At 45.1% G+C, this 23,890-nt stretch overlaps 1 protein-coding gene across 17 annotated transcripts in view; it reads right to left on the bottom strand.

Moving 5' to 3' along the window:
• PPFIBP1 (PPFIB scaffold protein 1) overlaps window positions 1-23,890 on the bottom strand; it is a 111,495-nt gene that overhangs the window by 29,219 nt on the left and 58,386 nt on the right. For 6 of the 17 annotated variants that reach the window (XM_088454826.1, XM_088454828.1, XM_088454831.1 and 3 more), the window contains exons 4-12: window positions 17,973-18,059; window positions 16,737-16,850; window positions 14,842-14,973; window positions 13,828-13,929; window positions 12,402-12,494; window positions 11,385-11,477; window positions 8,303-8,417; window positions 6,990-7,022; window positions 3,319-3,380 (exon numbers count right to left, since the gene is read on the bottom strand). In XM_088454826.1, the coding sequence (XP_088310952.1) occupies window positions 3,319-3,380; window positions 6,990-7,022; window positions 8,303-8,417; window positions 11,385-11,477; window positions 12,402-12,494; window positions 13,828-13,929; window positions 14,842-14,973; window positions 16,737-16,850; window positions 17,973-18,059 (831 nt within the window). The remainder of the gene's footprint in view (window positions 1-3,318; window positions 3,381-6,989; window positions 7,023-8,302; window positions 8,418-11,384; window positions 11,478-12,401; window positions 12,495-13,827; window positions 13,930-14,841; window positions 14,974-16,736; window positions 16,851-17,972; window positions 18,060-23,890) is intronic. The other 11 variants (XM_088454838.1, XM_088454840.1, XM_088454839.1 and 8 more) reach the window with 6 other exon arrangements.

The raw sequence follows: 23,890 nt of genomic DNA, 5'->3' as shown, positions 1-23,890 counted from the left end.
ATAAACATATACAGACGGGAGGGAGAAAAGTTTGTTATGTCTCTGGCAACCAATCAGACTGCAGCGGTCATTATCTAGCGCATCTGATTCGCTGCCCCCATTCCCCTCCTATTATAGCTGCACATTGGCACTATGCAACTGTCACAGATTGCAAGCTCTTTGGCCCAGCTATCTCTTATCCTGATGCATTGGGCAAATGGATAGGGGCTGCATCCCGCAGACTGTAAGGGCAAGGCGCAGTTTATAGTAAAGCAAGAAAAACGCTGGTTATGAATGTGTACGATGAAAGTCCAGACGGGCTGGGTGAGACGTGGAATGCTATCAGATGTCCCATTCAGCTTGAATACATCCCACACCCCCACAAATATGCAGCTTGTGTCTATCACAGACCCCCCCCCCCCCCCCATCACTAGCAGGGAGGATACTGCAGAGACCGAACAAAGAGACTTTGTGGTTGGGAATGAATGCGAGAGGAATGTAACGGCAATAATTAATTCCCGAGCATCTCATATGATCCCCTGGGTGGACGAGTCGTGTTGTCACGATCAGAGACTGGTAACGCTACTACAAATAGCCTTCTGGGAAAACGTTTTATTCTATAAGACCATCTGCTGAAGGGTGCTGCAGGGAGCCACTGGAAGCCTATTATGGGAATGTACAGGGGGCAAAGACAATCCATGCGCCCGTTTAGGTATGACATTTGCCCCTAAAGACAATATCTGACAGCGCCTACATTCAGGACCATGCGGTCAGATCCTAGTTTACACGAGAAAACGATCGGCAGGATCATCTTACAGTGTTCCCCTGGGTAGCTGTACAGTAATTACTAACTACAGATGATCAATCATCCTCAGCACTATGATACACTCAATCTATATATTAGTGACGTGTCCTGACGCTCGAGGGATTTCTATACTGTATGGACATTATAAGATAACGCTCTAGATGGTAAGCTCCTGTGAGCAAGGCCTTTTCCATTCTGTTTTTTTTTTCTACATTATTATGTGAACTGTGTAATGTAATTATGTATTTATGTGAAGATGTAGAATTGCCGGTATCAGTTTGTACATGTACTACTGAACACTTGTGGCGCCTTTTAAATAAAAGGATAATTAGAAGAGGATTAATGAGTGTGTCATTAGATTGTGGTCTTAGCAGCAAATTAAATTAACCCAGTGAATCATTTGCCTACAAAAATCTTTAAATGAATGGCTTTGTAACTTTAAACAACATATCTTTACCATTCTGTGTCCTTCACTGAAGCCTTTATATTATCATCATTTATAGCTTTGCTCTTTGGATACAGCTGTATGCAAGGCACAGGTCAGAAAATAAATGTTGTACCCTAGGGTAATGACAAGTCTTTGAGAGAACATATGATGATGGTATAATGCAGTGATGGGCAACAGGTGAACCCCCCCCTCCCCAAGCCTTCACCTGGGGCCCCCAGTTCGTTCCTGCTTTACCGTCAGATTTGTTTGCTGTAGTTGCAACACCGGTTCAATTTGCATAGCAAAAATCTGGCGCTGTGTACCTAATAGTAAGTCCTCCAATCAGGGGTTATTACTAGGTTTGCAGCAAAGACCAAAAGCAAACTCTGTGTACGTTTGCAGAATACAATGACTATATACAAAAAAAAAATAAAAAATCTTGTCTGCGCTACCACTAGATAATATGCAATAATAGCCAGGAAAATAAATCCAACAGTAGGGGCAGACGGCGCTGTGTTAATTGAAATACCAAATTATGGAGAAATTAAAAATAGATGTGTCAACCTTAAATATATTTAATAGACCCACTGAAAGTCTTCCCATAGTACATATAAAATAGCACAATAGACATAACATACACAAATTCACAGACCGATTTGTACAGTGTAGCAAAAAGAAAAAAAATATATAATTTTATATATATATAAAATCTATATATATATATAAAATCTATATATATATATATATATATATATATATATATAAAATCTATATATATATATATATATATATATATATATATATATAATCTATATCTATATCCCCCAATCGGCAGCACTCACAAACCGTGTGTGTCTCCATTTATTTTCTAAGCGCCGCCGATTGGGACTTTATACATTGCCGCATGGGTCTTCTGTTTTGGCAGGGAAGGCACCGCACTGTAACTATGTTTGTTTAAAGACTTTTTTTTGCTATCCTTTTGGAGTGCCGCTTTCACGATACTATATATATTATATATATATATTTGAGGCTTTCAAGTTCAATCACTTTACTAACAGCCGCAGAGTGAGTGTGGTCGGCTCACTTCATGTCCCTGAAATCCCGCAGTACTTGTATTAATGACCGTTATCCGGTTAATGTACTAAGCCCGCTTCTTAATGATGCCAAACTTCCTGATGTATGCATACAAATGACGGCGTTTTAACGGACCAATAATCGTATAATACAGCTGTATTGTTACTTATAGGTCCTCATTCGATCCGGTGTAATTATATCCAGTTAGTTATACGCACGGACATTGGTTTTACATACGGCAGCAGGCAGTATTATAAGATATGTGTCCGTCCGATACTCCGATATGTACTTACGGAGAGCTGTCCGTACGGTATGGGGGCCCCGTTAATGAAAATGCCGTGGATCACCAGCAGGGATGTCAGACGCCTGGCTGGACGCACGAGGCCGGCGAACCTTATTAGCAGGAAACGTTGTAGATGAAACAGAGAGATCTATGCAACAATATTGCGAAGTTTCAAACCGGTGTAAGCGTCCCGACTAATGCGTTTCGTCACAGACCGTGTGACTTTTTCTAAGGTAATATATTTAAGGTTGACACATCTATTTTTAATTTCTCCGTAAGTTGGTATTTTAATTAGGACAGCACCGTCTGCCCTTACTGTTGGATTTATTTTACTAGCTATTATTGCGTTCAATACTCCTACGAGAGGTATATTATCTAGCGGTAGCGCAGACAAAGTTTTTTTTTGTAACACCGGTATGAAATGCCGCCTGCCGCGTCATTACACCGAGGTGTCTCTCTAGTTCATTAAATTGTTTAAACTTATTACTGAGATTAAGGGTGACGCGTGGCCCTTTGATGGTTAGAGGGCCCCTAGAGAGTATCAGGTTGTCGATCACCGATATAAAGAGAATTGATGAAAACATAAATCTAGATTAAGCAATGCAGATAAAGTTGCATGCAAACACAAAGTTGCCCAAAGGTGGAGGACTTAGATACTAATAAACACTAACGCCACGCTGTTATACACGTGGATTACGCTATACACGGTACAGAGTGAGAATAAATACAGGACACGCCCAAAGCGCCTACCTTCTCTTCATTGGCAACCATTAGTGACTCAACGGCTTTCTTCATCTTCTGCACCTCCGTATCTGCGGATAGACGGATACAACATATACTTATATATCTCAGAGCGCCAGAAAACCAATAACGGGACCATATGTTTATTCTCACAGTCTACAACACCCTATATTGTGCTAGAAGAGAATTATCCACCTTAAAAATCAGAGAAGAGACTTCCTAGTTCTACAATTCAGTAGTTAAACGTGATTGGTTAAAGTTGAAAGGAACTGTACCAAAAACTTCTGAAACAAAGGGGTTCCTACACAGATAAGTGTCACTTTACCGAAGTTCTGAGTGTTCGTGTGGCACCTGTCCCATCTACCCCCCTTATCATGTATCTGTCCATCACATGTAACTGGGCAGCACAGGAGCTGCATGCATAATTATAGTGGAGCATTGCTCACTTGTCCCAGCTGCTGAAAAACCTGGACCCCATCCAAGGTCTCCATCCTCACACAGACCAATTATTTCTCCGACACGGAAACCTTCTACTGGAAAATAAACTCTAGTCAGCAACTAAGAAGTCTAGTGAGTAAATAGGCTGCACTCCCAGTGATGTCACTGGTTCCTAGTGAATGGGTTGGCTGAACCCTCAGTGATGTCACTGGTTCCTAGTGAATGGGTTGGCTGAACCCTCAGTGATGTCACTGGTTCCTAGTGAATGAATAGTCTGCACTCCCAGTGAGGTTACTGGTTTCTAGTGAATGGATAGGCTGCACTCTGTGATGTCTGTTTTGCCTAGTCCATTAATAAGCTGCATGCTCAGTGATGTCACTGGCTCCAAGTGAATGGATAGGCCGCACTCTCAGTGATGTCACTGGGTCCTAGTGAGTGGATAGGCTGCATTATCAGTGATGTCACTGGATCCTAGTGAATTGATAGGCTGCATTCTCAGTGAGGTCACTGGGTCCTAGTGAATGGATAGGCTGCACTCTCAGTGATGTCACTGGGTCTTAGTGAATTGATAGGCTGCATTCTCAGTGAGGTCACTGGGTCCTAGTGAATGGATAGGCTGCACTCTCAGTGATGTCACTGGGTCTTAGTGAGTGGATAGGCTGCATTCTCAGTGATGTTACTGGTTCCTAGTGAGTGTATAGGCTGCAGTCTCAGTGATGTCACTGGGTCCTAGTGAATGGATAGGCTGCATTCTCAGTGATGTCACTGGGTCCTAGTGACTGGATAGGCTGCATTCTCAGTGATGTTACTGGTTCCTAGTGACTGGATAGGCTGCAGTCTCAGTGATGTCACTGGTTCCTAGTGACTGGATAGGCTGCAGTCTCAGTGATGTCACTGGGTCCTAGTGAATGGATAGGCTGCATTCTCAGTGATGTCACTGGGTCCTAGTGAATGGATAGGCTGCATTCTCAGTGATGTCACTGGGTCCTAGTGAGTGTATAGGCTGCATTCTCAGTGATGTCACTGGTTCCTAGTAACTGGATAGGCTGCATTCTCAGTGATGTCACTGGTTCCTAGTGACTGGATAGGCTGCATTCTCAGAGATGTCACTGGTTCCCAGTGAAACAACAAGCTGTGCATTATCCTAATGTTATTACGGCAAACAAAATGACAGCCTGTGTGTAGTAAATAAGTAGTCTTTAAATTCCAAAGTAACTTTTATTTAGTAAACCAACAAACAAACTTAATACGTTTTAGATGAATTAGAAGAGTCGGGTGATTCACAGAAAATGTTGTACAAATATTTCACACAGACACGTGCGGTGGATATGTGATAATGACTGACCCACAATAACGCAGAATAATTCAGTACCCTGCAGTATTTACACAATGTAGTGGAGCACCGCGACAAGTTTATTAATTCGCTTTATGATCAAGGTGCATCAAACGAACACAAAACAAAAAGATTAGGCCAAAACACCTGGATTTTGTAAGTGTGCGGACAGTGAGTATTAACCGGTTACTGACGCCAAGCCAGAATTTTTTTAGATCTAATATCCAATTTAAAAGAGATGAAGCTGAATTATAAAACCCCCAGCCCCCTTCACCAGACTGGCGTGCTGCTGGCTAACCCTGCTAAATATTCCTTGCTTACACTTTTTATTAATAAAATGACTGACATTATTAAGCAAACCTAAAATATGTCAGACCGCAAACCTAAAACATTAATAACCACAGAGTATAGAGGGGAAAAGCGGGTCTAGGAACTGATCATTTAATCAAATTCAAAACCAATGGTGCAGTGAATGGTAAATTTAGCATGGTCAGTGACATTTTTATCAATGATCTAAATATTTTATTTTTTTACTGACAGGCAAAAAAAAACCAAAACAACATTTTGGGGCAGATTTACTAAGCTCTGGAAAATGATAAATTGGAGAGTGATAAACTACCAGCCAATAACCTGTTATTTTTCATACGCAGCCTGTAACATGACAGTTAGGAGCTGAGTGGCTGGTAGTTTATCACTCTCCAGAGCTTAGTACATCTCCATTTAAAAAAAAAAAAAAAATGTGAAAAAAAATGACAGACCCCCGTCAGCAACAAAACCAGTATGAATTCCTGGGTAGCTGCATTTCACAGGCAAAGCCTATAGTTATGATTTAGGGCCATATTCAATTTGTTGGCGAAAAGTCAGAGATCGGACTTTTCGCCATCATCACAGGTTTTTCGGAGGTAAAGTATCGGGCGCGTGCCAGCTTTATACCCGTATTCAATTAGGATCGTGCGAAAACGGGAGCCGACGGAAAGGTAAGTATCGAAAAAAATCAGGGAATTTTCGGGAAATGTTCCTTGGACCCCCCTACAGACATGGGGGATCACTATGGGTACCCCCCGTTTTTGCCTGAAAGTAATCGGGGGTTTTAAAAAGCCGCAGCAGGTGCATAAATGCGCCTGTGAAAAAGGGGTGCAGAACAGCACTTTTTTTTTTTTTGCAAAAAAAAAAAAAACTACTTCCATCAAAGTTGGGGTACATGAAAATGGGTGTAAGCATATTTTTAAGTCCCTTAATTGATTTTTTAAAAAACTTCTTAAAAAATGCACCTGCCGCTACCTCCCGCAATGAAGAAAACACCTGCCGCATACTTGGGAACCCCTCTGGAATCTATTTCGCTACTTAAGATTTTGTCCCCCATATTTTATTTTATTTTAATCTCAAAGTTCAAGTAAATTTTTTGGGGTGTCCCGATTATTTAAAAAAAAAACTTTTTGACACACATTAATTTTAGTGGACATTCCCAGGGGTGCAGGCTATTATTTTTAAGCCTGCACCCCTAAACCCCAATTCTGCACTTTTTTTCGCCACCTATTGTGTGTAAAAAAAAAACATGGATAACTTTTCTCCAAAGACCTTTTGCACCGCCAAAAAAGTCTTTGAAATTGAATACGGGGATAATTAAAACAAGCGAAAATAACAGTTTTTCGCCTCAAATTTAATACGGGCCTTAGTCTCTGACATCATGCTGCCCCTGAACAGCAGTCACAACAGTGACACCTTCAGGCTAAAAGAAAGCACTGCACCTTTCCACATTTTGTTTAGAACTTGTGAACAAAGAGCTTATTTGCAGACTGGCCTATAAATAACGGTGGTCAAGCAATGCAAGCCAAGTCAGGGCAGACAGAAGCACACAAGCTGGGTAACACAGGGGCACGCTGGTGGGAAAAGTGAGCGAATATCTTACTTTTCTCCTTCAGAATCTTTCTAATAGAGTCACCTATGCAGGGAAAATGCAAATTTTTTACTATCAGAACAATGAAAGACATTTAGTTGCTCATAATAAACACAGATTTCCAATTTAACTTTCAGATACATTTGTTAAATATAAAATTAAGTGCAGCTCTCCCGTCTGCTCGGGCCAATGGCCGCCTCCCCTGTGACTAGGCAACGGGTACATCTTAAGTCCGGGTGCAACGTTGGATTACGGTGCTTCGCAACAACTTGCAGATGAACCCCATATTTTGTCCATCATACTCAATGCCACCCACATAAATTTCATCGGAGAACTGCCCTGAGATAGCGAGGTGCGTAGTGATAGCACTACTGCCCCTACCATGAAAAGTCTCATTACGCTTCTGCTCTTGACTAACAGAAGTCTGGGGGGCCCCATTACCGAGCTGCAGGCCCCCACAGTCTCCATGTCCCATGCAAATGAAGGATGTACTGATAACAATATATTTATAGTCACAAAGACAAGCTGTCCAAAGAATAGTTGTATATACGTAGTTATTATTTTAGGACATTTGTTTTGGTATTATTAGTCCTTTTGGAACGGTGATAACTTTGCCAAAGAAAATGTTGACTGTCCTACGCACACCGTAGGCCGCAATTCGCTGAGGACACAGAGACTCCAGCGTCGGGCACAAGTCAAAACAGCCCATTGTTCTCCGGAACATTTACATCCTTTTCTGCGATGCTTGGCCGGGATGACTAAAGGAACGTGTCCAGTACAAACAGGGGAACGTTTACTCCGAAAACTCCACAGGTATTTGTGACAGGCCAGAGCAGGTCATGTACACGGACAGACTACAGATTACTGGTGTCTGATTATTTAACTCCCGCTTCTTAAATGTGGTCATTCATCTTGTTACATTGCATCTAGCCTCCTTTTCTGTCAATATATACGCCTACTGGCATCTTAAGTTTGAACCTTTGCCATATGGCTCCGTCCCTGTGAAGTAATAATATTTCGATGGCACACAGTGTTTCGCAGTGAACAAAAACAGTGTCCCCTGCAGCGATGTGACTAGCTGTGCTTGGGCCACAACAAAATGGCAGCCTCTCTGGTGGAGGAACTGGGTGCACGTTATAGTGAGCGGTTTTTGTTGTTGTTGTGTTTTATTTTAGAGCACATTTAAAAGGTCTTTGACTCTTCAGATCTCCATCTGGGCGTAGCCTTAAAATGCGGTCGCAGGTCTCGCGCCTCGCAAGTATTAGCTGCACCAGCATCATAATTATAAAGGCATGTGACCAGCGCAATAATCACCAAATCTTTACCTCTATCAACCGTTCCTTTACTCTCCGTCCCCAATGGGGAGTCCACGTTCTCTTGCAACCTTCTGAGGTCAGTCTCTTTCAGCTCCAGTTCCTCTTTTAACATGTCCAGCTCGTCCTGCGTGTGAACAGAAGGACAATTACACACCCGTCAGGAGTGGGATCAAACCCTATGACTGTTCTCTGTCCCAGGGATGTGATGGGTGTTGGGGAAGATCACAGTATGTGCTAAATATTATCTCTTGGCTATTATTGGGATACAGTACAGAAGAGGGGTGAGATGGGGGGGGACGAGGGAGAGTCTGCCATGTTACTTTACAGCCACAAGGTGAGACACTTAAGAATTTGTGTTTGCCGAGGTCAGTTTTATTCTGACTTGAAACATTTTTTTAAATGTTCTTGGGTTTTAATTATTAGAATTTATTAAATGGGCGCCACAAAGCTCCCAGCACCGTACAAAGAAGAGATACAAACTGGCTGAGGTACATAAGAGGGGGGAAGGGGAGGAATAAAATGAGTGGAAGGAGGGACCTGCACGTCAGAGCTTACATTTTAAAGGGGAGAGGAGAGGTAGAAGAGATGGCACTGGGGAGGCACAAAGGGAGGGGGGGGGGTAGGGATCTAGCAGTGGTCTGGGCAGGTGTGAGTGACTAGGTGAATACTGAGGGGAGCAGTTCAAGTAATGGAGGCCGGGGGGGGAAAAACTGATGGAGAGAGTGAATTCCAGCGCGGTAGAAGTCTCAAAGGAATGGGGGGGAGAGAGAGACAGGGAGAGAGAGAGACGGAGAGAGAGAGACGGGGAGAGAGAGAGGGAGAGAGAGAGAGACGGCGAGAGAGAGAGACGGAGAGAGAGAGAGACGGAGAGAGAGAGAGGGAGAGAGAGAGAGACGGGGAGAGAGAGACAGAGACTGCGAGAGAGACCAGAGGGGAGATTTACAATCATAACAGGTATTAAAAAGTTTGACCAATGCAATGTTACGAATATATTCATCTACACGTCCACATGAATACACAAGGTCGGGTCACATAACATGCGTACATGCATCACTAGACACATTAATGCAGAATTACACAATCAAGGAAAACAGACTCTTGTTAAATAAAAGACAATTAACAGATGCAGCAACATTGTAACATGTTCAACTTGCAGATTTATCCACTCAGAAAACTATCCTTCCCCCCCATCGTATGCAAAGTCCCTCAGCCCACGCGTCTTTTCTCTCTCTGTTCCCCCACGTTCCCAGCCCACATTAACCCCAAAGTACAAGTTCCTCAGACTACACTCACATTTACCCAATTTCCTATGCTCTAGGGCTAACAACAGTCCCAGCGCCCCCATGTCAGTCCACAGCCATATCCCAATTAGCACCCTACTGCCTCAGCTCGTCCCCTCCTTAGACCCACAGTGGCTCTTGTAACCCTATTTCATTCCCACGTAGACACAATGGCCCCCACGTTACACTATAATCCCACATTCATCTCTCAAATATACTCTAGGATCCCAAAATAGCCCAAATTGTTATCTGACAATCCACAATAAACTCCCAAATAAAACTGGATGTACCCCACTATTAGCCCACCCCCTCCACAGCAATCCCACCGAGAATGGTTTTACTCTTAAAAGAAAAAAAACAAAGCATCATAAATATAAAATAACTGAGTCATCAAAAGAAAGAGGTGCTAGCCTATAAATTTTATATATATATATATATATATATATATATATATATACATACATACACACAGATTGATTTATACACACGCAAACACAACATACAGTATATACATACATGTACACACACACACACACACACACAAACACTCATGCATAGTAACAAGAGGGTATATTTACCAGCGTGTTTTGCCTTATATATCATTGGCATACTGGGCTTAAACACGTTGAGGAGCGGCAGATTACAAAAGTTGCTGCGTGGTAAATTCACGGGCAAGGTGTAAATCTGAACTAACCCGCAGCAGTCAGCTCGAGGCCACCTGCTGCAAGTTAGAACGCAATAATGCTGTGCAAACCTCCAACTACTCTCGGTTAACATATGCAATAATAATGATATTTAGTAACGGCTTATTATAAATCCCAAATATAGCACATGTCAACAAGTTGTTACAAATAAAAAGAATTCAAAAACAAAAACAAGCAAACAAACTAAAATGAACACAAGCGAGCATGCCTTCCATAACCGGACCATGACGTCACACAGCGATGGTGCTAGGAAGAGGTCATCTCTTCACTACAAGGGTTAAAAGCAGAGATCTCATAACCCCCTACAATTTGCTAAGTAATAGCCTTGAGTATATCTTAATTTTAAAACCAGTGAAAACATAATTATCCTGTAGGCTGTTTGGTTAAAAAAAAAAAAAAAAATTTTTTTTATCAATTGTGCATTTGAGTCAAACTTATTTAGAAGTTAACTACTGCACGCTGTCACATTTATCCACAAGCCTTCCACCAAAATCCAACTTTCCGAGTCACTGTTATGATGACACAGGAGATCTGACCTGCGCTGAGGATTTAGATTTATTTTTTATCCTTTAAATATATATCACATTTTAAAAAAATTTAATATTTTTTTGAAAACATTTTATTAGTGTCTCAAATAAATACAAAAAATAAATAAATAAAAAAAATAAATAAAATATTTAAAGTATTTATGTTACATATTCTCCTTTGCGCTCAGTATATACAGCTCAGACCCACCTACTTCCTGGGTAAGCCGCTCCGGCCAGCTAAAGCAGAGATTGTAAAATTAATATCAGTCACTATAAAAGTATTTCCCACGGCGGCATGAAGGAGCGAGCGCCTCATATATGCAGTTTATTTTCCACTTTAAATCCGTTTCCCCCAAATGTTCCTGTTTATGCTGATTGGTCTCACCTAGCACAACCTCTGGCTGTCAGAACACAAAGGATGATGAAGGCGGACAGGGAGGGGGGGTGGCACGGTCTGCCAGGGGCGGCACCTCGCCACCAGCAGAGAACAACAAGCAAACATGCCCAGATGTACAAACCGCAAGGCCGTAAAAATCATCGGACAGAGATCAGGCTTCAGGCAATGCCGGCTGTACTGCACCTTTAGAGTTTGGCATTTATATTCCTTCCGCTGCTTCTCATACTGCATCTGACCCACTTTGATTTTCATGCTAGAAAGCTTGGCCATTAAAGACTGGTGACAGAGAGAGCAATGAGAGAAAGCACGGCACAGGATGAGACCGCCAAGTAGACTCACACACATCTGTTTCTACAGAGAGAAGTTTGGTAGCTCCTCCAGATAATTTTATAAGACTACAGAGGATACACATGGTGGCTGGACAGGCTGCCTGTCAGTGATGTCACTGGTTCCTAGTGAGTAGATAGGTTGCATTCTCAGTGATATCACTGGATCATAGTGAATGGAAAGGGTGCACTCTCAGTGATGTCACTGGTTCCTAGCTAATGGATAGGCTGCACTCTCAGTGATGTCACTGGATCCTACTGAGTGGATAGGCTGCATTGTCAGTGATGTCACTGGATCATAGTGAATGGAAAGGGTGCACTCTCAGTGATGTCACTGGTTCCTAGCTAATGGATAGGCTGCACTCTCAGTGATGTCACTGGATCCTACTGAGTGGATAGGCTGCATTGTCAGTGATGTCACTGGATCCTACTGAGGGGATAGGCTGCTTTCTTAGTTATGTCACTGGTTCCTAGTGAATGGATAGGATGCATTCTCAGTGATGTCACTGGTTCCTAGTGAATAGATAGGTGGCATTCTCAGTGATGTCACTGGTTCCTAGTGACTGGATAGGCTGCACTCTGTGATGTCACTTGTTCCTAGTAAATGGATAGGCTGCACTATCAGTGATGTCACGGTTCCTAGTGAATGAATAAGGTGCATTCTCAGTGATGTCACTGGATCCTACTGAGGGGATAGGCTGCTTTCTTAGTGATGTCACTGATTCCTAAGTAAATGGATAGGCTGCACTCTCAGTGATGTCACCGATTCCTAGTGAATTGATAGGCTGCAACATCATGAATATTAATTTAACTCGCAACTGGCTACGCTCTATGGCATATTCGCAGCATGACAGAGAGAATTGTATTCATTTACCTTGGTGGATTTGAGTTTCTTCTCATACTGCGTGCGGTCATTCTCCATTTCCAACACTCGGAGTCGCAGTTCATTCATCTCCTGCACCAAACCCTGCGGAGACAGGAAATACAAAAAAACTTCAGTACCTAGGATAGGCCCCATGGTACCAGGTCACCTATTACATACAGATCTGGGAATAAACAATCATCTCATTACACTCCCATTGCTCGGCCCCTCCCCCCGCTTTCCCACAGTAGCTTAGAGTAAAGCCGCATCTCACTAAAGCCAAAGACTAAAACACCCGACTTGCAGTGACATCACCGGCCACGCCGCGCAAATTCAATCTATACAAAGTATTTCTGTTACCTAGGAGACTGTAAGTGATACACTCATATAGAGGATTCTGTGCAGCAAGGAGTTTGAGAGGAGTTAGAGATACCTAGCGCTATCCTATATAGCCCATCTTAGGGCCCCTTATATACACAATACATATCTGCACCCAGTATCTTTCCTGTAATCCATATCACCCAGTTGCTAGGAAGATAAAATATACATTGGTCAGCAAACAAACCAATAAAACATGTTGACGTTTGTATGTTTTGGAGCACGCTAACACTGTACGTCCTCGTCGTGGTAATGAAATCGTGTTATATTAAGCAGACAGAGGGGAGAAAGTGATAACATAATGAAGGGCCAGCCATGCACTTTGTATGGATCATCCTCAGCTACCCCTGGGCACAGAGTGTCACTGAGACACATAACCCTGGCCGGGCAGCGGGCTGTGCGCCACGGAGGGATCCCGGAGCCGTGGACTCGTCCCCAATAAATATGTACAGTAAAAGCTTTGAATGATTAACCGTACAGCACATATTCCTCCTGTACTAACGCCTAACGTGGTAGGCGTGCCACCCGGGGAGGAAACATGTCTGGGCGGAGCCATCCGTCTCATTCCGGCACTGTACGTAACACTTAGGACTAGATCTATTTTGGTGAAGTCCGCTGGCAGAGTTCACCTTTCAGTAGACTGCCATTCTTCTGGTCTCCGTATCATAATCCCCTTCTCTCCTCCCAGAGCCTCCGGCTATTTTATTCATGTGCGTTAATGCTCTCACAATGATTTCTATATAATGTTGTTATATACTATAACGGAACGTGGCCTTGGTGGGCACTGTAACACCGGGAGAGCAGGTTATGAAACCATTTGGACTAAGGCCAGATCACAAAGGAATGAGCAGAAACAGGAGGTGGCAGATATTTACGTTCCCCCTCCCCCCCGGTTAGTCACAACTAAGAGCAGAAAAATGGACAATTATTAATGTGTATTTATGTTAAATACAGGACAGAGGTACATGAACATGCTGTGAGTTTAAGGCTCGCTATAGTCTCCTGGCCCATGCCACGGCCGGAGAGACCCATGCCACGGCCGGAGCGAGCATCACGTCACCTCTTGATCGCCGTACTGTAACCTCTTGTCTTGAAACAGCGCCAGTTCCACCTCCAGTTTCTCCATCTGATGCCTTAACTCTGCTATAACCGTATGGAGAGACTGGAGCAGAGAAGAAACAGAGAAGGGAGGAAGAGAGAGGGAAAGATTGAAAGAGTCAGGACAGAGAGACAGAAGAGGCGCACGGCGTATCCGGAAAACCTGCTCTCTCTCCTTTACAGCCTCACTTCTCACCCCGGTAGCATACTAACACAAGAGAATAAAAGCTGAACCATATAAATGCTGACTGTACGTACAAGGCAAAGAGGGGGGCATTCAATTACTGGCAATCTGCCAATGGGCGTTCACCGCCATTTCCGGCTCCGCACAAGTAATGCCCGTCACGGTAGCCCCTACATCGCAAGTGTTCCTGACCACTTCTATGAGGTATGAGGATAAACTTGCGATGGAGATAGATGCGATTTGCGACCATTCCACCGAACTGAATTATCTACAAAGTATTTATTTTTTAAATAATGATGCTGAAAGTGGCACTTTTACCAAAATAAATAAAATGCGTTCAATTGGGTTCCAAAAAAATACCGTAAGACGCTACTCACAAAAACATTTGTTAAATAGGACACTTTAGACCACGCCCATTTTTCAGGCGCACTTGTCTAAACTCTCACATTGGAAATACAGTCTTGTTTGTTTAGGGAAAAAGCTTAACTGTACCAGCTGCTCATGTCCTGTAATGTCTATCGGCTGCTTACGTGGAGGAAGCCATACTATGGGCGGAGCCTATCAACGCACTGCGAACATGTGACATCACTCTGTGCCGTGTGTCCCAGCGAAGTCCCAAGTTCCCAATGAATAAATAGGTAGAGGCCTCATAACTATTACTTCGGCCTGTAATATGCCCAGCTCCACAATATGGGGGGAGATGGGTACACTGGCAGCAGGTGTGACGTATTACTCAATGATCAGCCCCTCGGTGTTCAAACCAATAAAGAATATCTCCTATGTTCCTCCTACCTCTGTGTCTTTGTATCGGTCTTCAAAGTCGCCCTGATCCTTCTCTACCGCCGTCAGCTTCAGTTTCAGAGTGGAGATCTCCGCCATTAGGTCTAGTTTCTGCGTTTCCAGAGACGTTCTACTTAATAACTCCTAGGATACGACAAGAAAAAAAAAAAAAAAAGAGGCAAAACAGAGTGAAATTTAGCAGCAGATAGTTTCGTCAGTCACCTCGGGGCACATGAACAGGCCAAGTATCTCTCTGTCCTCGACCACACGAGACCTTTATGCAGAACTCTAAGAGGACGCGCAGTCTCTCCGATACATTTCAATAGACGTAGATACATGAATATTTTTTATCTCTATCATGCTCTGCAGCGAGGAATAGACACAACACAAAAATAAGAAATAAAAATATCTTGCGTTGATTGGTGGATTTTTAAAATGGGGCAGGACTAGTGGATACCGCAGCAGCTCAAGTGACTGCAGTCTCAGGTTTTTCTCCCGTTTCCGCTGGACTTAGGGCTCTGTGCTGAAGATGTGATGGAGCTGGTGGAGTGGTCGCCACTATTGCATTCAGGATTCCCCCCCCCCCCTCGGGCTGCTCCTAACCTCAGGAATGCCCTCAGGAAGTTCAGGGAAAGTTTCCCCCCCCTAACCCTCCTTTAAGGTGCCTAACCCTAACCTCCCCCCCCCGTGCCTAACCCTAATCCCCCGTCCCCGCTGCCTAAACATAACCCCCCCTTCCCCGCCGCCTAAACCGAAGTCCCTCGGGGGGGGGGGGGGGGGGTGCCTAAACCTAACCTCTCGGGGGGGTGCCTAACCCTTACCTCCCCCCCGTACCTAACCCTAATCCCCCTCTAAGTGTCTAAACATAACCCCCCCTTCCCCGCACCCTAAACCTAAGACCCCCAGGGGGTGCCTAACCCTAACCTCCCATACGGGGGGTGCCTAACGCTAGCTCCCCTTCCCCTAGCCTAACCCTAACCCCCCCCGGGGGGGTGCCTAACGCTAGCTCCCCTTCCCCTAGCCTAACCCTAACCCCCCCCCCCCCGGGGGGTGCCTAACGCTAACGCCCCTTCCCCTAGCCTAAGCCTAACTCTAACCTCCCGGGGGGTGCCTATCCCTAAGTCCCCCCCTCGAGCCCTAAAGCTAAAACCTGCGGCTGACCGCGCCCGGCATCCCTTCGATCGGGATGCCGTGCGCCGGTCTCCCGGCGTCTGTAAAATGACAGACGTCTAGATGTAAACGCCTGTCTTTTAACCCTCGCCGGGATTTAGTAGTCTGGGAGCCAGCGGTCGGCATTGCGTCCGCCCGGCTTCCCGTATGTATACGCCTCTAGTAACTGTACGGCCAGCCACACACAAAGGAAACAGTAGTCGGAGCTGATCTAAATATTATACACTGTTTTATACATAGACAATTCTAGAAGAGTCATCTGAAATTACTGTATATTTATATATATATATATATATATATATATATATATATATATATATATATAGCGCTGATCATATTACACAATGCTGTACATAGATTATTTGTCATTCACATCAGTCTAAATTCCCTACAATCCACACAGATATAGAGTCCTGGTTAGAGCGGAACCACTGACCATGGAGCTGTGAGGGGACAATGCTGACCACTGTGCCCCCCACAGGAATGTGGTACCAGCAGGTTGTCTCTGGTAGTTACATTTTCCCAGCGGTGAAAACCAGACTTCTGAATTGTTTAGAACACAAACACCTGGGTATAAACCAGGCTTGGACAAGTTCTAGCAGTAAAGAGCTACCAAGGCATGCTGGGACTTGTAGTTTAACAACAACTGGAAAGCCACAGTAACAAGGGCATGGGAGACATAAGCCAGTACACAGCTAGTCTCTCAGCGTAATAATATAATAAGAACGCTCTCTCACCTGCTGTAACATTTCCTCGGTTGCATTTAGCTTCTCTCGGTGTTCCTCCAGGCAGAATTCAAGGTCCCGGATCTTCTCGCCCTGCGCTTCCACCTGGTCAGTCAGGACGCTCACCTGCACAGTAAAGCAACGTTCCCGAATTAACCGCCACCTATAGATCACGCACGTAAGAATCTTCTAGACAGGAACAGTCCCTTCGGGGGAAAAGATATTTGCGTAACCGTCCGTGTTGAACTGCGCGCACAATACCGGCCAAGTGGCGAGATAGAATCCAATCTGCAGGCAGACTGTTTCCTATTAATCGGGGCTCAACAGTGCAAGGATAGGGTGTTCGGCTTTAGTACGTGAATTGCTATACAGGCACTTTTCACTGACAGACATGAAAGAAGGGGAGAGCTTTAAACACCTGCAGAGTGAGATACAACTAAACACCTCCGAGTCAGGAGAAGTCACTTTCAGGTAAGGCCTCTCCCAATGGATATTCAGACCATGCAACAGGGCTTGCTGTGTATTGCAGTGATCCCTGGATGCATGGCTTGCATCGGGTGTCATAGAACACAGGGCCTGATTCAGAGCCGCTCGTAAGCGGCCGCTCGTTCGTTCAGAGCGATGTTTGCACAACTGCGCATGCGTACGGATCATAATACGCATGCGCGAACCAGTCAGTGCGGCCGAAAATCGTTTGTTCGCTAAACAGCGAATGCCTGCTATTTTGAGTGACAGGAGGAGGCGTATGTGGGTGGTAACAGCGGAAGGTGCTTGAAAACGGGGAGTGGAATTCAGAACGCAGGAGTGCTTAAAGGTCAAAACGGGCGTTTTATGGGTGTGCATAATTAATACAGCAGCGTCATTGACCACGTCACTGGGTTATTTTATAGTCAGAACTGCTCGCAAGATTGCGGTAGGAAAAACCAACCACAAGAATAGCGAGCAGTTCATACGCTGGTCGATGTACTCGATTAATCTAATAGCGGACATGACGTAAGATGCGAGCGGCAAGGGGGCGTATTCTTCCAAAAACTACCGCATGTTTTGTTCGCTCGTTCAGACCTAGAGGTGTGAACATACCGCAAAGAGCGAATGGTTCATTTGAATAGCCACCCCTTTTTTCTGCACGAGCGAGCGCAAATAGCGTCCGGCTCTGAATCAGGCCCACAGTACGAATTAGGCAGAGGAGCCACTCTTAAAATATAGCTTGTGCTATACACAACTCTCTCCACACACACACACACCTACCTGTAGTACTAACGACTCCTTGTCATTCTCCAGACGAGACAGCCTCTCCTGGTAGATGTCACCTGTCCCAGAGATGTGACCATTAACCTGCAAGACAGGAAGGGCAGCGAGTGTTTGGAACCGGAGTCTGCTCTGCAGTGACGTTACATGTGATATTGTCCCTGTTGGGGAATACTACGGGGCTCCCATACAGGAGGTATGCTCCCGATACACACTGCTACACCTCTACCAGAGCAACGCAACACAATATGACGGACATAAGTGCTTGTATTCAGCTACTGATGCAAAACCTGGTTACCTGCATTTAGCTGAGGCGTTCCATACATTTAATCAAGGGGGTCAAAAACGTTTTACACTTAAGAAACGTGAGGGAAAAAAAAAAATCTGAAAAGAATTATAGCAATAATTAAAATGATTAATAAGGGAAGGGCTCAAACTATATGATTCACAGATTTCGTCCAATCGGCTTACACCGACACATTCACCAACGCAGGATAGTGTAAATTAGAAACTTGCGGGGTGAGTCTCCCACACCCCTGAGTGTCCTGGAGACGTGACCCCCCCCCCCCTCCCCTTCTCTCCATGATTTTACTAGTAGGGAGGACGAGAGACTATTTAAAATATTTTTAACCCTTTAGTATTTCCTTTAACCATTACTGTTCTAATTTTGCAACGTGCAGGAGAATTTGAGTCGGCCCTGTCCAGGTCACCCTACTCCCCAGTTAAATAAACACCCATTAAGCAACGTCTTCGACCTAAGCAAACATCGCAAAGGTAGAGTAAATGGAAAGAGAGAGAGATTACACAGACACACGAGGATGTCATCTGCTGCACGGTGCAGACAATTCCCATAGGCAGATGGTCAATTAGTGACAGGCGCATCACCGGCGGAGCCATCCACTAACTAGACGGGTGTAATGTTTAACCACGTGCAACAGCTGTGAATCGCAAACATAGGCTCATTACATAGCGCTGCTACCTAGCACACAGAGAGCGTGAGAAGGATTATAACAAGCTATCCACACAGCATTAATACTCATAACACGGACACGGTGGAGGAAAAAAAAAAAGGGGTGGGGGGTCAAATTCCCCGGCATCTGGCGCGATGGGCTGTTGCAGGAAAGCAGATCACATCCACCGGCATCGCAAGTTTTTCCTTGCACCCCATAGAGGTGCAAGGAAAAACGCGTGAGTCGGCACTACCGTAACTTGTCAATATGCGCGCGGGATAAAATTGCGCCACTCTGCGCACAATCTAATTCCTCCTCCCCCAAAGAGCCTCGTTCTCAACCGCCTGTAGTTCGGTTGCAATGTGGCCTGCTTTCCGCGCAAACATCCGTCAGCATTCGGAGCCGGGCGCATCTATGTGTTCGTGACGCCCTCGGTTGCGAGAGAAGCCGCCATCGCTATTATCAGCATTTGCACCAACCCCATAGAAAATCAGACAAATGTCTGCATACGCGTACCTCGGAATAGCCCACCCTCAGTCTACACCCCCCAAGGGGCGCTTCTTGTAAGTGCAAACGCCTCGTTGCCATCCACTAGCGCCCAGACAGTCGTATTTCAGGAGCTGCTGACTCAGTTTCACTCAGAATTGCTCCAAGTTCTGTACGCAGGCTGCGACGCACGCTCAGTTTGCCAAGAGATCCGTCAGCATTCCGATTTGCCTGCAACGCAGAATCGGCCCAAACTGACCAATCCCCAAACTCCATTAGCGATCAATTGGTCAACTGATTCCAAACTGATGGAGGCAGCCACTGATTAGGGGGTCTAGCAGTCACCCATGGGTGTGGGGGGCATCTGAAAGCAAGGAGGGGGGCAGAATGTCACAAAAACCAAATCCATTTATTACCCTACAGGAAGCAAACTGAAGACGCACCACAGCTGTAGACTAAACGAGGCGTCACCAGGACACACAGCCAGTAAAACTGGTGGCGATGGCCTTTATTGGGGACAGATTAAAGACACGACACTAATCCTCCGCTTTAGAGGTCATGTTTCTGTTGATGACAGTGAAGATCACACATCTAGAAAAACACTAACACTGGGTAAGCGCTGAAGGAGCCAGTGCCGCGTTGGAACCTGAAACAGGCGCAGTAAGGTGAACGGACAGCCGAAGCCACCATTACCCTGCGGCAGTGGGGTGATTTGTATAATGAGTAATACAGGGGATGTTATGCTAAGTGTACCCCGCATTCTCAACACAAAAACGCACTGATCTAATACTTTCACCTCTGTCAAGAAAATAAATAACACTGGAATATACATTTTACCTATATAAGCTATTTGCACTCAGCAGTACAACCCTTTTAAAAACGTGTTAGCTGGAATTTAAAAGAGAATAAAATGTACCACACACACATACAATGGAAAAGAATCCGAGCTGGGACTAGGGAGCAGGAAGAGGCAGCAGCCTTGGGGACCAGCAGCTTTGGGGCAGAGATCGAATAATGGACACGGTGAGGGAGGGGTGGAGAGGGAACAGGGAACGGGGGTAGTGGTTTGGTGAACAGACATATTTATAAAAACTCGTTCAGGAGAAAGAAAAAAAGTGCTGAAAGCCAAGAGCAATATCCATTTTATGGCAAAGATGTTAAAATATGAGCAAAACCCTTACTGAGTGCAACGCTCTAATGTCCTTCCATCAATTTCTTAAATAGCCCATGTGTACTGTCGGCAAGGTTTCCCTAATGCAAAATGACCAAACAACAGATAGAATGGATAAATATCTCTAGTGTTGGTGTCTGGTTACAATTAATGCTAACAGTTTAATAACTAGGAAATTTTAGGTGAATTTCCGAGATTCTGTAGAAATGTTTATTGAAGCTGCGATAAAATCCAGAGCCCCCAACCAAAGCAGGCAGACCGTGCGGAGCCCGACCCCCAGCTTGCACAGATTTCTATTGTGAGTTCAGGACGCCAGCAGATAGATCGCAGGGCTGGCTGTGCCTTGTAATATAAACACCCTGTGCGGAGACAGAAGCTGCTGCATAGCAGGAGCAGCCTGACTTCAAGACGGGGATCATCCTGCCGTTCATTAGGGACTCTCATCATCCCTCACATCTGTCTGCCACCGTGAGCTTACGGACTCAAAAACCCACACTCACTATATTATATATAGCACCACGCTGTTGTATACGCTAAGGGGTGAATCCAATTGTGGGCGGGAAATTGTAAGCATCGTAAATACATGACAAAAAAATAAACCAACCAACCACTGGTTTTTTTTTTGCTAAAATCACTAAGACCAGAAACCAGTCATAATTCACTGTATATAATAGTTTTGCAAAGATGACGTTACCACAATTTTCCCGCAGTTACTGAGCCCGGCTGGGACTTGCAGATGAACCCATCCAGGTGACGAGCAGGAGAAGAAACCAAAATATCTCAGTATTCAGGAATTCCTCTGGCCACAGACAGGTGGGAAGCAGAGGGACCACCTCACAGGTTAGTAATAACATAGACACGTCTTGTCCAGACATTCATTCCTTAATAAGGTAGTTGCCATAGTAATATAAATCCTGGCGAGGAGCACAGACTGATCCCTGCTGTGTACAGGTGAGGTGCACAGACTGATCCCTGCTGTGTACAGGTGAGGTAGGTCAACCCAGAAGACAGGTAAGGAATGGAGGCATTGTAGAACGGTGCAGTGTATAGGTGAGGAGCACTGGTGAGGTTGATCGGTACAGAGCACAGTTGAGTAGCACAGGTGAAGTAGATCAGTGCAGCGTACAGGAGAGGAGCACAGTTGAGGTAAATCACAGCAGCGTACAGGTGAGGAGCACTGGTGAGTAGCACAGGTGAGGTAGATCGCAGCAGCATACAGGAGAGGAGCACAGTTGAGGTAGATCAGAGCAGTGCACAGGTGAGGAGCCCAGGTGAGGTAGATCACAGCAGCGTACAGGTGAGGAGCACAGGTGAAGTAAATTGGAGCAGAGCACAGGTGAGGTAGATCAGAGCAGTGCACAGGTGAGGAGCCCAGGTGAGGTAGATCACAGCAGCGTACAGGTGAGGAGCACAGGTGTAGTAAATTGGAGCAGAGCACAGGTGAGGTAGATCAGAGCAGTGCACAGGTGAAGTGACAGAAGAAAGTAAACTTATCATACCCTCCAATTCTGACTCTACCTCTTCCCCCTAACACCATCAATCAGGCCTGTCTTTGTGACTCACCTCCACAAAACACAAGCAGAGATCATAAAACACTCAGACGGCCCCTTCTCTGAAAGTGACACATAAACATCTCGAGTGCTTGTAGTTCCTTTTGTCTGAGTACAGCTTACTGCCCTATATACACACACACAGTATACTGCGACTCAGCATAGGCAGGTCCAATATATTCAGCAGTGGTAATTTACGTCTAATGTTCAGACAACTTGCCCCTAACAGAAATTACAACCCATTCATCACTGCATGATGGGACATTCAGCCTTAAAGGGACGGTCCACCTGTAGACTTTGCAGCTTGCCCCACACACCCACCTATATTGTAGAGGGATCTCCCTGTGATACCTAAATATCGGTCCTAGAGACCCCAAGGTCTCCCCATTACTCCAACCTGGAGGCCCTCTTGCCACAAAATTCCGCTGACGTCCCTGCGTCAGAGCGGGGTGCCCAGTATATCGATAATAAAGGGTTGCCCAGTCTGGTATCCCATCTCGTCCAGGACTTAATATGAAGCTGGACTTCTGTGTATGTATGGAGATTGCTGCATGTTAGAGTGGACTAAGTTATGTTCCTAAATGTCGCCTGGTGGGTTGTACAGGGAACTCTACAATCCCCTCTAAAAGTGCGATGTTCTCCATGGCACCCGGGGACACCCACAGAAGCAGTGCAGAAAATTCCTCCGCTAGTGGACGCCATAACAGGCCAGAAGTGCTGGCCATCTTCTTCTCTGCATGAGGCCTGTTGATACAGGAACTTGGGGAAGGTTCAAAATCCATCTTTTGTTAAGCAGGTACCCAACTCTAGAAGGAAATAGTATTCTAATGTCAGCCCCTGTTGAGGCCACACCACCGTGGGAACCGGGCTGAGCTTAAAAGAGGGTGCCCAGTCACCTAGTTCCCGTTCTACCTTCTACTCCGCTCAGGCTACTCTTGTTAGACTGGTCCAGGATCGTGCCCGCCGGAGAGGATACAGTGGCTATAGCCCATTTAGGTTAGGGTTGAGCAGTACGTTCCCTGCTCTTTTACAAACTGTATAATATTCCTGTGTAAGCTACAAAGAAGAATATATCTATTTTTGATATAAAATAAAAGGTATGGCGGCATCTTCCCAGTTATCAGCCCATGTGATTCAGAACTCATGGAAAGTACTATGTGTCCTCAAGGTGGGCATAAGGCATGTCCGGGTGACTAGCCAGCGCTGAGTGGGCAAAGAGGCCAATATCTAGTGTTCAAACTAGCACCCTGCATCTGTCACACCCCATGCAGTTCCTTTTTCCTGCCAGGGGTGTCCCTCTCTGCTCTGGTGCTTCTAGCACACACTGGTCTGTATCTCAGCAGTTTCTTGCATCAGCTGAGTGTGCTAGAAGCACCAGAGTAGAGAGCGGCACCACAGGCAGGAAAGAGGGTTGTGACAGGTGCAGGGTGCTAGAATAAATATCCTAATGGTCACCAGATGTTTTCCTGCTGGCTGAAAATATTCACCCTGTGATTTGTGAATCTTCTCTGGACGGATCTGTCAGGAGGACCAGGCTGCCACCACGGGTCCCTGAGGTTTTCAGAAGTCTTTTTAGCTTCCCAGAGCCGAAATGCTCTGATTACAGGGGCCCAGATTGCAAACAGGGTAAATGAGTTTTTGCAGTAAACAAATATACAGCAAATTTTACAATGAATTGAAGTCGAAGTTTTTTGTTGTTTTAACTTACAAAGTAGTCTTCTTCAGCGATTGCCCTCAAGCATTATTTTTTTACGCAATACT

This window comes from Taudactylus pleione, unplaced genomic scaffold (assembly GCF_031769625.1).
Source record: "Taudactylus pleione unplaced genomic scaffold, aTauple2 ptg000634l, whole genome shotgun sequence".
Taxonomy (NCBI): Eukaryota; Metazoa; Chordata; class Amphibia; order Anura; family Myobatrachidae; genus Taudactylus; species Taudactylus pleione.
Note: the sequence above shows the minus strand (reverse complement) of the source record. Positions and strands in the feature narration are given on the sequence as shown.